Source organism: Rattus norvegicus, chromosome 6, assembly GCF_036323735.1.
Source record: "Rattus norvegicus strain BN/NHsdMcwi chromosome 6, GRCr8, whole genome shotgun sequence".
In the NCBI taxonomy this organism is placed as follows: Eukaryota; Metazoa; Chordata; class Mammalia; order Rodentia; family Muridae; genus Rattus; species Rattus norvegicus.
The window spans coordinates 138,715,021-138,727,947 of NC_086024.1; the positions used below are offsets into that span (position 1 = coordinate 138,715,021).

Here is a 12,927-nt window from a genome sequence, read left to right on the forward strand (position 1 = left end):
GCTTGGGGGTGTTGTCCCTAAGTGACTGATGGCCAAAATCTATCTGGGGTTGGGGGTGGAGCTGTGGAAGGCTGCAGTTTAGTGACAGGCTTCTGGTGGTAGGAGCAGTCAAACTCCTATCATCCCTTCATGATCTGTGGGTCTTGGAGCCTTAACTCAACCTTACCAGGCTTTCTCTCACTGGCCACACCCATGTGGCAGATTATAGTTTAGAGAGTGTATAATGAGAAGACTAGTCAGTTAGATGGAAAGGGTTACTTCAATAATAATATGTATGGAGGTTGGCCACAGTTAATAACAATGTATTGTGGTCTTTATATATGGAAAGAAGAAAACATGAGTTAGCCCTCAAAGTGATAATTATTTCATCATTAAATTTTGCACATGTATTTGAAAAAGTTTGTGTTAGAGAAGATGAATGCAATTGTCTTCAAACTTAATTTAGAGAAACAGTAGAAATGTTACTAAAACTGCAGTCATGAGAGAAACAATACATTACCAAATCTTGAGGGTGTCCTCATCCACAGCGTTTCACTGAGTTTTCTTCATAAATATCAACTCAATAATTTCTTCTTTTTTTTTTTTTCAGAGCTGGGAACCGAACCCAGGTCTTGCGCTTGCTATGCAAGTGCTCTACCACTGAGCTAAATCCCCAACTCCAATTTGTTCTTATTTTACACTATTAGATTATAGAACCACTTAATGTTTCTTCTATTGTGTGAAGAAACACGAAGTTTAATAGAGTATGATACTGAAAAGCATGTTGTAGAGAATTTCCATGGCTGGGAGAAGAGTCCATTTCTTTAACACTAAAACACATGCTCAAACAGCATAGGGTATAACTTCCTAGATTCTGAAGTGATCCTGAAAAGAACTTGTTGATCCTCTGCTCCCCCTACTGGCCCTAAGAATCCTAGTAGGGAAGGTTTTGTGCAAGTTCACAGTGGACTTCCCTCACTGTGTCTGGCACAGAAGTACATGGCTGTGTCTTCAGTTTGCAGACTGTTCATTTTTAAGAAAACTTGGCTCTTGGAGGTGTCCCTGCTGATGCTCAGTCGGGATTTGAGAGCTGAATTATAATATGTGCTTCCACCACTTGATATTGCTGCAATCCACTCCAGACCCTTTCCTGGAGGCTGGCGAACCCAGCTTACAGTATAGCTGGTTAGTGAGAACCCAGAGACAGTGCAGGTGAGGGACAGGGTCTGTGAGGGCTGCACCAGACCAGGTCCTGACTCCTTCAGTTGCACCTGGGACAGGACACCTGGGGACAAGCAACATCACCATTAGTCATTCATGCTATAGATTAAGTGCCTGAGTCCCTCTCCTGAAACTCTGAAACACTTACAGCTTGGAAATGTCACCAGGCAGAGCAATAGCACCAGGACAGCCATGCTGTGATGGAGGCTCTAGTGAGAAAGAGATGGGGCTACCCAGCTAGGCCTTGGCTTTCAGTCTGAGATTCAGGGCTACTTTGCATTGGGGGAGGATCCTGAGTAGATAAAAGGAAGTGCAGGGCAGAATTTCTAGTTTCCTCTCCATGTTCCTGAGATTACCTTTGTGCTTAGAAAACATGAAGCTGAAAACTCAGGAACTTTTCCCTGATAATGTTTGGATTTCCAATTCCAAATAAAAAACAGAAAGTAGCAGTCACATTGTGTAGGCCTCTGAAGCTAAGAAGGGGTGGGTGATAGGGAAGTTTACAGTAGGTGGATTTTTATTCATGCAATACAAGTAGAATAAGTTACCTTATCTTCAATGCAATCCTATATCTTTGTAAATTGCACTAGAGGGTGTAGGATGGAATTGAACATCGTTTTCCCCCCAGAAATTCTTTCTCTTGAATTCTTTTCTATTATTATACTTTTAGGTTTTTCTATTTCATTATTCCCTTCAGAACAGCATTAGTGGCCCCTGCATCACCAGGTGGTTTGAGAGTAAAGAAGCAAAACTACAGACTTTAAATAGCCTTGTATTGCAATTGATTTTCAAGTTATTTTCACATAATTTGGCAACCATCAATATCAGTAGGATAAGTATGCATTATTTGCATTTGTTTTAGTATAAAACATAAAAGTAATGATTATTCAATTGTGTGTAAAAATCTGTACAGTTATTACTTAGAAAATAGTCATGAAATTGTTTTCCAACTATGCATTTATACCTTTGTATATATGAGGAATCAACTGTTTTACAAAACACTTTCTGTGGACTCACCTTAGTATCATCATGCCTCTAGAAATAACTTTTAAGGAAGCAGTTCACAAATATTTAGTCCATTTTGTTTCAAAGGTTTATCTGAGAGTAGATCCAAGAGACTGACATGTGTCCTATGTCTGTTGGCTGAGTGACTTAGCCTTCCTATTTAGGGACACTGTAGTTGGGACCTAGTCTTTGCACCTCTAGATTTATGTCCATTTCTCTGTATCAATGCACTTTTATATCTCACTGTCTCTTGTTTCAGTTTGTAGCAAATAAATGTATTCTAAATATGATTATCCATTGGTGAGTGAAGGGAAGTTCAGCTGTTCATAGCAATTCATAAAAATCAGTAGACTGACACCATTTTTTATGTTAAGTGAAGTGAAAGGTAAGCCAGAGATCACTGAGTGATGAGACAAAGTGGAGCAGAGGGCAGGCATGAACATGAGGAACCTTGTGTTGAGCACCATAGAGAGGAAGAGACTGGAGAGCTTCTCCTCATGCCTTGGTAATGGGAACACCAGGGAAGAGAAGGACAGAGTTACCACAATCTGCTTGCTAGGACTCAGAGATTGTGGATCTATTACTTGGCCTTGGAGTCCCCACATTTTGTTTCTCTTATTTCTTTGTGCATAATGTTTGTACTGTGAGTAGCTGTGGTGCAGACCAGTCACATTAGAGAGAAAACCATCCATTTAATGGTCATTGACAGTATTCGTTCTGTGTTCCTCTTGTTCTGATACTCTGAGGGTTAGGAGGCTATTTTTCAGATTTTCTTCTTGTAGGTCTCATCTTGAATTTCATATTTTTACTGTGGTTACAAAAATTTGGAAAGGAGTATCATAGAAATAAATGCACCTTTCTATATATATATTAGGGAATGTGGTTTAAGTCCACTTATTCATGTGTTTTTGTCTTTTGTTACTTCAGAGATAATCTGTGTCCCTATTCTGTCCCATAATACTGCTTTTCAATAAATCTCTCTACAATAAACTTACTAGGAAAAAGTCATTAGCAAAAGCATGAGTTCATGATAAATCCACACATGATTTATAGTTGTCTTAAATTCCAGAGGTGGATCCTTGTTGGGAGCGATGCCCTTGAAACCCTCCATTATTGATGTTATTATTATGATTAGAGTTAAGAATGACTGAGTTCATGGAAAATCCCCAGCAGCTTGCAGAAGACTAATACATATCTAGTGGTCAGGATGAAGAATGATATGATAAAGCTCTGACTTGCTGAGAAATATATCTGACTTCGAGATGCCCAATGTGATGATCTGTAATCTTTCTGAAAAACCAACATCCTGCTGACTTATAAAAAATATGACAAACCTGTAACCTTTCTGAAAAACCAACATCCTGTTGACATTAGCTGACCACAGGAATACTGTGTCCTTGGCCTGCATAAATGTTTCTTACTTCCCACCTCCCTCTGTCACCCCTGATATGGTATAAATTCAGCCTTGGGAAAAATAAAATTGTTGCCTTGATCAGACTCTTGTCTTGGCGTCCTTCTTCGCGACTCTTGTAACCCATTCTCTTCCAGGTACCCTCAGAGCCATCGTTGACAGGTCCTTACTAATGTCTTTCTTCAGTCACTTGTTTACTACTATAAATCTCAAACGTGAATACCAATTTAATTGGTATTTGCTCAATCATATAACATACAGCCTTTTATGAATATTCAATGGATTGGTCTGATTGCATTCATTCATATTGAGAAAGAGAGATTTAAAAACCTGTAATTGTCAGTACATTTTCACTTTTAAAAATAATTATATTATGTATATATTTGTGTTACAGATTACAATATTTATTAGTATGTGTAAGGTGTGATAATAAAATCTAAGAATGAAGATTACTCAGGTGTATGGCACATGCTCCTAGAATGAGTATCTCAGTTAACCTTCAGCACGTAGCTGAGAAGCGGGTGGGATGGCTTATCACATGATCTGAACTCTTGGGATCCATTGTGGCTTTGTTTCACCTCAACCCCTTTATATCTGTACTTCCTAACCTAGGGACAGCTATTCCCTCTCATGACATGAGATTAACTCATTTTAGTGTATGAACGTGAAAAATGAGCTGATCTCTTAGATGAAACAGAGGCCTCATCTTTAACAGCGACTAGTGATTTTTCTAAAGTTATATTTCTTAATTAAAATGAGGGATGCATTTTTGCAACATTAACCTTTGAATTAAGATCTTACCAATGCTACACAAGAGCTCCACCATCAGCTTAACTCCCATTACTGAATGAGAAATAAAAGAGAGGGCACTCATACATACTACCAGTGGTCTGGTAAAATGAAAAAGGTCATCTGTGAGCAGTCATTTAACTATCTTTGCTCCAACCCCTTCCTGTGTTCCTCTTGTTTCCCCAACCCTAGTTCTCTTAGCCATGGAACCTCCACCAGATGAAGCTACAACTCTCAATCCAGCTAACAAACTGCCTCCATTCTGCAGCAGGCCTGTTTCCACATCTTGAATAACCCAAAGCACCACCTCAGTTTTTCATTCTCACCATGCTACCCAAGACCCTCCTTGCTCAACCTCTCCAGATGCATCCCCTCCTCCTGTGACAGCTTCAGGCAACTATAATGCAACTGCCCCGAATTGGTACCTATCTTCACCACTCCCATCAGCTGCTCCAAGCCTGTAGACAAACCCCCAAATCCTTCAATGCCAGGGACACCTGACCAAGCACTGTTCTTTCCTTTAAGGAAAGGAGCTGAAAGATGGCCATGTCAGTGTACATGTTCCTTTCTCATTAATGAACTTTCTCAGATAGAAAGTAGAATGGGTCCCTATACCTCTAACTCCTGTGCCTTTACTAAAGAAGGTTCAGAACCTTACTCAATCTTATAGCTTGTCTTTCCACAATGTACATATACTCCGTACCAATAGTTTACTTCCTGACAAAGGCAGGTGAGTTTTGGAGCAGGTGAGAATACATGCAGACCAGGTGCATCGAACAGATGGAATATATCCAACTGCATTTGTGGTGGTAACTGACGAAGACCCCAAATAGAATTATAATTCTGAAGGTGACATTTTAGCCAGAGATAGATTCGTAACCTGCCTCCTGGCAGTTTCCATAGGGCAGCCTTACATCCAGTAAAATTTGAAAATCTCGCAGAGGTCATCCAGGAAAAACAGAAAAACCCATCTCAATTTTCCTAATGCCTCACAAAGGCTTTATTATAATACACTAATCTGGATTCTGAAAACCCAGAAGGTTAGCAACCTCTGATGACCTACTTCTTTTCCCAGAGCAACCCCAGCTTAGAAACCTGGAGAGGGGACCCTAACTCCACAGACAAATGTTTTGGCCCTGGCCCTCAGAGTGTACCTTCAGAGAGATAAGGAGGATATGAGACAAAAATACCATATGCTGGCATAAGTTCTGTGATAAGCCCAAGCTATTGTCATGGATTCCTTGTCTTTTCAGGCTCAGAGACCACCAGGCTCCTGCTACAAATGTGGTCAACAAAGTCATTTGGTGAAGCCTTGTCCTAACTTCTGCAAGCCAATGGAACCATGTCCTAGGTGCCATCAGCAGGGCCATTGGGCTGTCGATTGCCCTCATGTTGGGCAGGACAGTGGGACATCAGACTCAGATAATGCTCCAGCTGATCTCCCATGCTTAGCTATGGGCAACTTAAGTGGCCCGAGCCTGCTTGACATGACCACTGCCATCACTAGGGAGCTCTGGATAGTCATCATGCTATGTGAGTGGCCCATATTTTTTTTCTTGACACTGGGGCCACTTACTCAATCCTTATGGAGTTTTGGGGCCCACTTCATCTTTTTTCCTATTGTCAAGGTAGGAGGACAACCTGACCTTCCTCACCAGACCCCACCACTTAGTTGCATTTTTAGGGTGTGAACCTCTCACCCATTTCTCTTTGGAAGTGCCAACATGTCCTGTACCCTTATTGGAAAAGGATCTTCTAGCTAAGTGGGAGCTTCTATTTTGCCTAAATCCAAGCTCGACAGTTATCTCTCTGTTACTTCTTCTAGCCTGTCAGCCTGCTAAAACTAACAACTGACATCTCAGAAAAGTGATAAAAATTATTTGTTCTTTAGAAGAAAAATGAGATGACTGTGTTGAAGAACTTCAATTTTTCATGTGAAACATAATCACAGAGCATGTTTAAGTCAAGAGAATTTTGATGCCAACTCCATATTATTGGTATTTCTCTTCTTCAGAAGAGCATCCTTATCTGCACTATTGTTCTTATTTATTGAATATTTATTCATGTATTTATGTATTTATTTATTTATTTATTTTGAATTTACAACTCAGTCACAGTCCCCATTTCTCTCCTCTTCCCAGTTTCACCCTTACAAATCCCTTCCCAAATTGCCATTTTCCTTTACCTGACTGTAAGGCTACCACTCCACCCTGTAGCATCTAGTCTCAGTAAGCCTCACAGTGAGCCCCAACAAGGCAGTTTGAATAAGGAGAAAGGGATTCAATAGCAGAGAGCAGAGACGAGGACACATCCTGTTGAACTTCTTAGGGTACCCTTATGAGGACAGATCTGCACATTTGCTCAAATATTTATGGGGTCTACGTTTGGCTCCTGCATGCCCCCTGGTTGGTGGGCCAGGCTGTATAGACACCCAAATGGTCCATGATATTTGACTCTATTCGTTTTCCTGTGGAGTCTGGACACTTCCAACTTGCTCATTTTTATCCCTCACTCTATGGCAAGAGCCCCTGGGATTTGCATTGTGTTTGGCTGTACATCTGCCTCCATCTACTGCTGGATGAAGTCACCCAGGAGGCAATTTTGCTATGGCCCCTGTACATCTTGTAGGCAAGTCAAAATATGGGTGGAAGATTTTGTGGTTGAAGTAATGTGCCAATCCCCCTTCTGTAAGCACTGCCAGGCCACAAGGGTTATCCACTTCAGTTTCTATATCCCCTTATGATAGGAATCTCAGCTAGATCACCCCCATAGACTTCACATATACTATTCTGGCCCAGACCTCTAGCTAGTTACTAGAGAGGCACCCTTCTACTACAGCAGATTTTTATTCTAATTTCCAGCCATCTCTCTAGCCTCCTTCTCACACTTGATTACCATCGCCAAATCCCTTCTCTCCTCCTCTCCTACACACTTCATCCTCTCCATTCACCTCAGCTGACTTATTTACATTTTGAGTGAGATTCATGAATCCTCCTGTGGGACCTGTTTAATATTCAACTACTTTGGGTCTTTTGATTGTGGAATGGTTGTCCTGTACTTTTTGACTAATGTATACTTATAAATGCATACATATTATATAGGTGTTTTTGGCTCTGGACTACACCACTCAGCATGATTCTTAAGTCCCATCCATTTTCCTGCAAATTTCATGATGTCTTTGTAATACCTGAACAGTATTCTATTTATAGCTATTAAACATTTTTTATCTATTCTTCAGTTCAGGGACATCTATATCTATTTGTTTCAAGTTTTCTCGCTATTACAAATAATGTTGTTGTCAATATAGCTGAACAAATGTCCCTACAGCGGGGGGTGTTTTGGGATTATACCCAGGTATGGTATAGCATGATCTTGATGTAGAACTATTCCAAGATTTCTATGAAACCATCAAATATATTTTCAAAAAATTTTGTACTTGTTACATTACCACTTGCAAAGGATGATTTTTTCCTCATGCTGTGAATCCTTACCAGTATGTGTTATCATTTGAGTTTTCGATCTTAGCAATTCTGATAAGGGTAGCATGTAATCACATGGTATGTTGCATTGCATTTTTCTGATGACTAAGGATGTTAAATATTTCTTTAAGGGATTCTTGACCATTTAGTATTCCTCTCTTGAAAATTTTCTTTTTAATGCTTACTGTTTCCCTTTTTTATTTCCTTTAGTGGATATTTTCTTTTTTCACATTTTAAATATTATTCCCTTTCCTGGTTTTCCCTCCAGAAAAATCCATCCCATGCCTCCAAACCCTGCCTCCTTGAGTTTGCTCCCCAACACATCCACCAAATACCTTTTGCCTCTTTGCCTTTGCATTCTCCTGTACTGGGGAATCACACCTCACAGGACCAAGGGCCTTTCTTCTCTTAGATGCTTAACAAGGCCTTCTCTTCTGGGTTGTCTGGTATGTTGATATTGTTGTTCTTCCTATGGCGTTGCAACCCCCTTAGTTACCTAAGTTCATTCTCTATCTCCTCCAATTTGAACCTAGTTCAATGGTTGTTTGTGAGCATCTGCCTCTCTATGTACCTCACTGATGGTGAAACAAGATGGCTTAGAGATGTTTGACTCTCTAATCCACATTCATCAGCTGGTCTTCCACGACCCAGCTTTCTCTTCTCTTTATTTCATTTACCTAGATTATTCATATTTTCCTTACATAAGATAGACGTTTCATATAGGTTTCATTTTTTTTTCTTTTGAAGATCCTATTGTGGAGTAGCTTAATAAAATTGTTGAAAATGAGTATTACATTCTATTGCTGTATATGAACTAAACAGGATAATGGCCTACTAATGGCTTGAGTTTGATATTTTATCAAAACTTGGACATTCTATATCTGCAGGAGAATCCCTGCTTTTACTGGGGATTAAAATTTTGGTGATGAAACACTGCGAAAAATAAACTTGAAGTGAAAATATTCTTTTGGGCAACCCTTCTACATTCCTGTTAATTAGAAAAAGAAATCAGAACTGGAAAACAGAAAGGGCAGGAAACTAGAGACAAGAGGCAGTGCATAAGGATCAGCATACAAAGTAAAGATGGTGTTCCAAATATGTTCTCTTTATTGAAAGCACAGGAAAATCTGTGTGACTAATGTTGGATGGACTTCAGTGTTATATCCTAGCGGTCCTGACAGTTGTATTCCTGAATTGTTGCATAAAGTACTCATAGATGTCTGAAAATATATTGAACCTGGTATTTTCAAAGTTATTTGGCAGCAGGTGATCTCAGTGTGTGGCCACTTCAAGAGCCTCCTTCCTCATCAGATACATGTTTCTCATTTTGTCTGGGTGTGCACAGAGCATAAAGAAACAACAAAAATTATTCTGTATTTAGTTCATCAATCACAGATCTGAAACAAGCAACAAAAATTCTTGCACTCCTCACTAAGATGATGTATATACATTTAAAGACTCTCATGACATTTCACTATGTTGATGCTTCCCCTGTGTGCAAATAGGATGTTCTGATAAGTAACCCAGAGTGAAGTGATGTAACAACTTGAAAAATAGAAGTGAATTAAACATTTGCGATGAAGCCACATTCTAGCAATCCTATGGCCAGTGAATAAGATTGAAAGGGACATATTCCAGGCAGTGTTTTGGGGGCAGTGGTGATATTTTATACATTTTAGACAGCTCAGCCCTATTGCTATAGCATTTGTAGAAATTCAGCGGTTCAGTGACATTTATCTCCTCTCTTCATTTGCTTAAGTGCTGGAACATTTTACCCTGTGTTCTGTGGTTCCCATGGCCACTTCCTCTGCATTGTTGTGCACATATATACACTTACTTTACAAATGTACAGAAAGTATAAGAACTTCGGCGTTTGGCTCTGAGAAGACTTCAATAACCAAAGAAATTTACTAACTGCTAATCAAGTTGTGATGGAGATTGAGATGAAATCAGAAATCTTGTCAGTCTTGAGCATCATTGGTTGGTCTGGACCACAGTTTGTAGTTATCCAGTCATTCACTACTGTAGTTATAGCTGTGAGTTCCTTGTGGACATGATGATAAAGCCTTATCTCCCTTTCAGAAAGCGTCATCACACAGGTGAATGGAATTGATGGTGGCAGTGCAGGACAGAGAATGTAGAATCACTCTGTTGAGGCACCTGTGGTGGTACCTGACAGCATCATTTAGTCTATGCTAATTTGGTAAACCAGGAAATAGAGGCTATTTCTTTTATTTCTACAGAACTCACAGGAAACCAATGTGTTGCATTCCCAGCTATGCCACTATCACAGGCATTACAACTCAATGACAATCTGACAATCATAAACAGTTTCCCAGGTTACCTCATGCTTTGAACAATAATCATTCCTCGGTGTCTAATACTTTCCTACTCTCTTGGGGATCTAATGTTTCAGGGTGGAATCACCACAGAACCTACTTTTCTTTTATGGTGACACCAAGCATATGACCAGAATGCCATTGAGAAGTATGTTATATTAAAATTCTAAATGCCTCACCTGACTTCTGATGAGGAAAACCAACTCAGAATGAACCAATCATCATTTACATCATGTTTTTTGGACAAAAGCATAAAAGAAAATCCTTAGAAACCTGAGGGAAGGAGAGTAGATTAATGTGTTAAACACAAAAAATTATCTGTTCAGTTAAATTCTTGGTGAACTATACAAACCAAACCGTAACTAGTACAGAGAAAGAACTAAGAAATGTTACTCTTTGGGTGGAATAGGACCTGTGTAGATCTTTCTGAATCTCAGTAAGTATTACTATTTACATTGACCTCATGTCTCAATTCTGGAGCCTCACATACATTTTTATTACTGACACCACAAGCTGGGTCTGTGTTGGGTCCGTGTCATATGATATTTGTGATATTTATGGAGAGACAGAAAGTCATCTTCTTCATGGGTCACAGGCCCTGTTTGTTTCCCATGTTGACTCTATCTGGAAGACCACGTAGTGTACTGTGAAGGGAATGTTACAGACTCTCTATTTCCACACTCTCATATGTTCCTTATTTTGGGGGGATCTGAACCAGGGTCCTCAAACAGATTCTTGTCTTCCTTACATGATGTTCTGCCTTTTGTTCAAGCCACAGTTTATCCTACATTGAAAGTCATCTTTAATGGGAGTATAGGTGTAATTTTCTGCTTTAAGTTCTCACCACAGCAGCAGGAAGATTTGTGTTTAGTCTCCATAACTACAAAATAGTTCAGTTTGGTAGGTAGCCAATCAGAAAGCCTACTTCTCAGATGTGAAGACAGTGTGATATTGGGACTCTGTAACCAAGCAGTCTAGCAATATACTGTGATCCATGTCTAGTGATGAAATACAGGCTTAGTGATGGACTTTATTTCAATGTTATTGTGTAGATGGATAGAAAAAGACATCTCAACCATCTCAACACACACACACACACACACACACACACACACACACACACAGAGAGAGAGAGAGAGAGAGAGAGAGAGAGAGAGAGAGAGAGAGAGAGAGACATCAGAAATACATGAACAGAGCCTTGAAGAGACAGAGAGGCAAACAGAGACAAAAAAAAAAAACCCTCCAAAACATATAAATAAATGAATACAATGAATACAAAGCACATATTAAACAGGAAAACTGAAAATCAAATAAACATTTGTCTACTTCAAGACTTATTACAAGATCACTTGGACAGAGAATCCTTGTAGAGAGGCAACCAAGACACTAAGGGGTCCCAGCCTTACTTTGTTCAAGGTCTTTCTACTTAAACTAACACTCAGTAACTGGATGCTTTCTGTGCTCCTTGTGCCCCCTGCTGGTCACTAGTATCCTGCAAGAGGTTTGTGTTTAAGCTCACAGTAACATTCACTCACTGTGTGTGTTGCACAGTAATAAGTGGCCGTGTCCTCAGACCTCAGACTGTCCATTTGCAGGTATAGGGTGCTTTTTGCATTATCTCTGGAGATAGTGAATCGGCCCTTCACGGAGTCTCGATAGTAAGTCCTACTACCATCATAAATAATGGTTGCGACCCACTCCAGACCCTTCTTTGGAGCCTGGCGGACCCAGGCCATGTTATAGTCACTGAAAGTGAATCCTGAGGCTGCACAGGAGAGTTTCAGGGACCTTCCAGGCTGTACTAAGCCTCCGCCAGACTCCACCAGCTGCACCTCACACTGGACACCTGCAAACAGAGAATACTGGTTAGAAAACCATCACTAACACAACAAAACAAAATAATTTTCTTATTCTCATGTGCACACAACAGAGATAATCACACGTTTATCAATTACCTTTTATGAAAAGGACAAGGAAAACCAAGCTGAGCCTGATGTCCATGGTGAGGAGTCTGTGCAGTGCTTCAGTACTGATTACTGAGTGGGAGAACCTCAGAGTCCAGGACTGGGCTCCTCCGTCAGAGCTGCAGGGTCAGGACAGGCTGGTTTTCATAGGCATAGAGAAGAATTATTTGCATATCTAACTGCTAAAACATGCTATGGAATTACACCTGAGCTGAAAACAGTGCTCATAGCAGATATATAACATCGAAGATATGGATGTCAGTTACAGAGTTTGACTTAGTGTCGTGGTTTCATATTCACATTTTTTTTGGTAAAGATTCACCATATTACATTTAGGTTTTTTTTTTTGTCCTTGTGCACAGCAGTTTTGTTTTCATAGTCAGGATTCTTTAGTATAAATATGTAATTAAATAGCACCATACATACTTGTGTTTCTACATATGTGCTCAATCTTTTCCAATACCTGAGCAGTACATGGCTTCTCCCAATTGTGCTTTTTGGAAACAGTTACTCCTTTAAGGTTATGGTAGCAGAACTCGTTTTTGTGACAAGAACACTGGGTTTTTTCTGAAAGTTACTTCTTCATGATAGAATACTGTCCTTTGACTTTATATATATTTCTGAATTAGACATTGTAGAGACTGCCTAAGACTCAAAATTGTTCATGGATACAGATGTATATTTGCAGCAAACTCACTCATTTTTCATTCTGAAGTTATTAATTTATTCCTTTAAATTCC

The 12,927-nt window shown here is 39.7% G+C and overlaps 2 gene segments (V, D, J or C); both read right to left on the minus strand.

Annotated features, from left to right (window-relative positions):
* Window positions 1–938: 938 nt before the first annotated feature.
* On the minus strand, window positions 939–1,425 carry LOC102557313 (Ig heavy chain V region PJ14-like). The segment is given in 2 exon segments: window positions 939–1,264; window positions 1,349–1,425. Coding segments are annotated over 2 exon segments (372 nt in total).
* A 10,282-nt stretch (window positions 1,426–11,707) lies between these two features.
* Window positions 11,708–12,302, minus strand: LOC134479163 (immunoglobulin heavy variable 3-30-like). The segment is given in 2 exon segments: window positions 11,708–12,069; window positions 12,179–12,302. Coding segments are annotated over 2 exon segments (408 nt in total).
* Window positions 12,303–12,927: the final 625 nt, after the last annotated feature.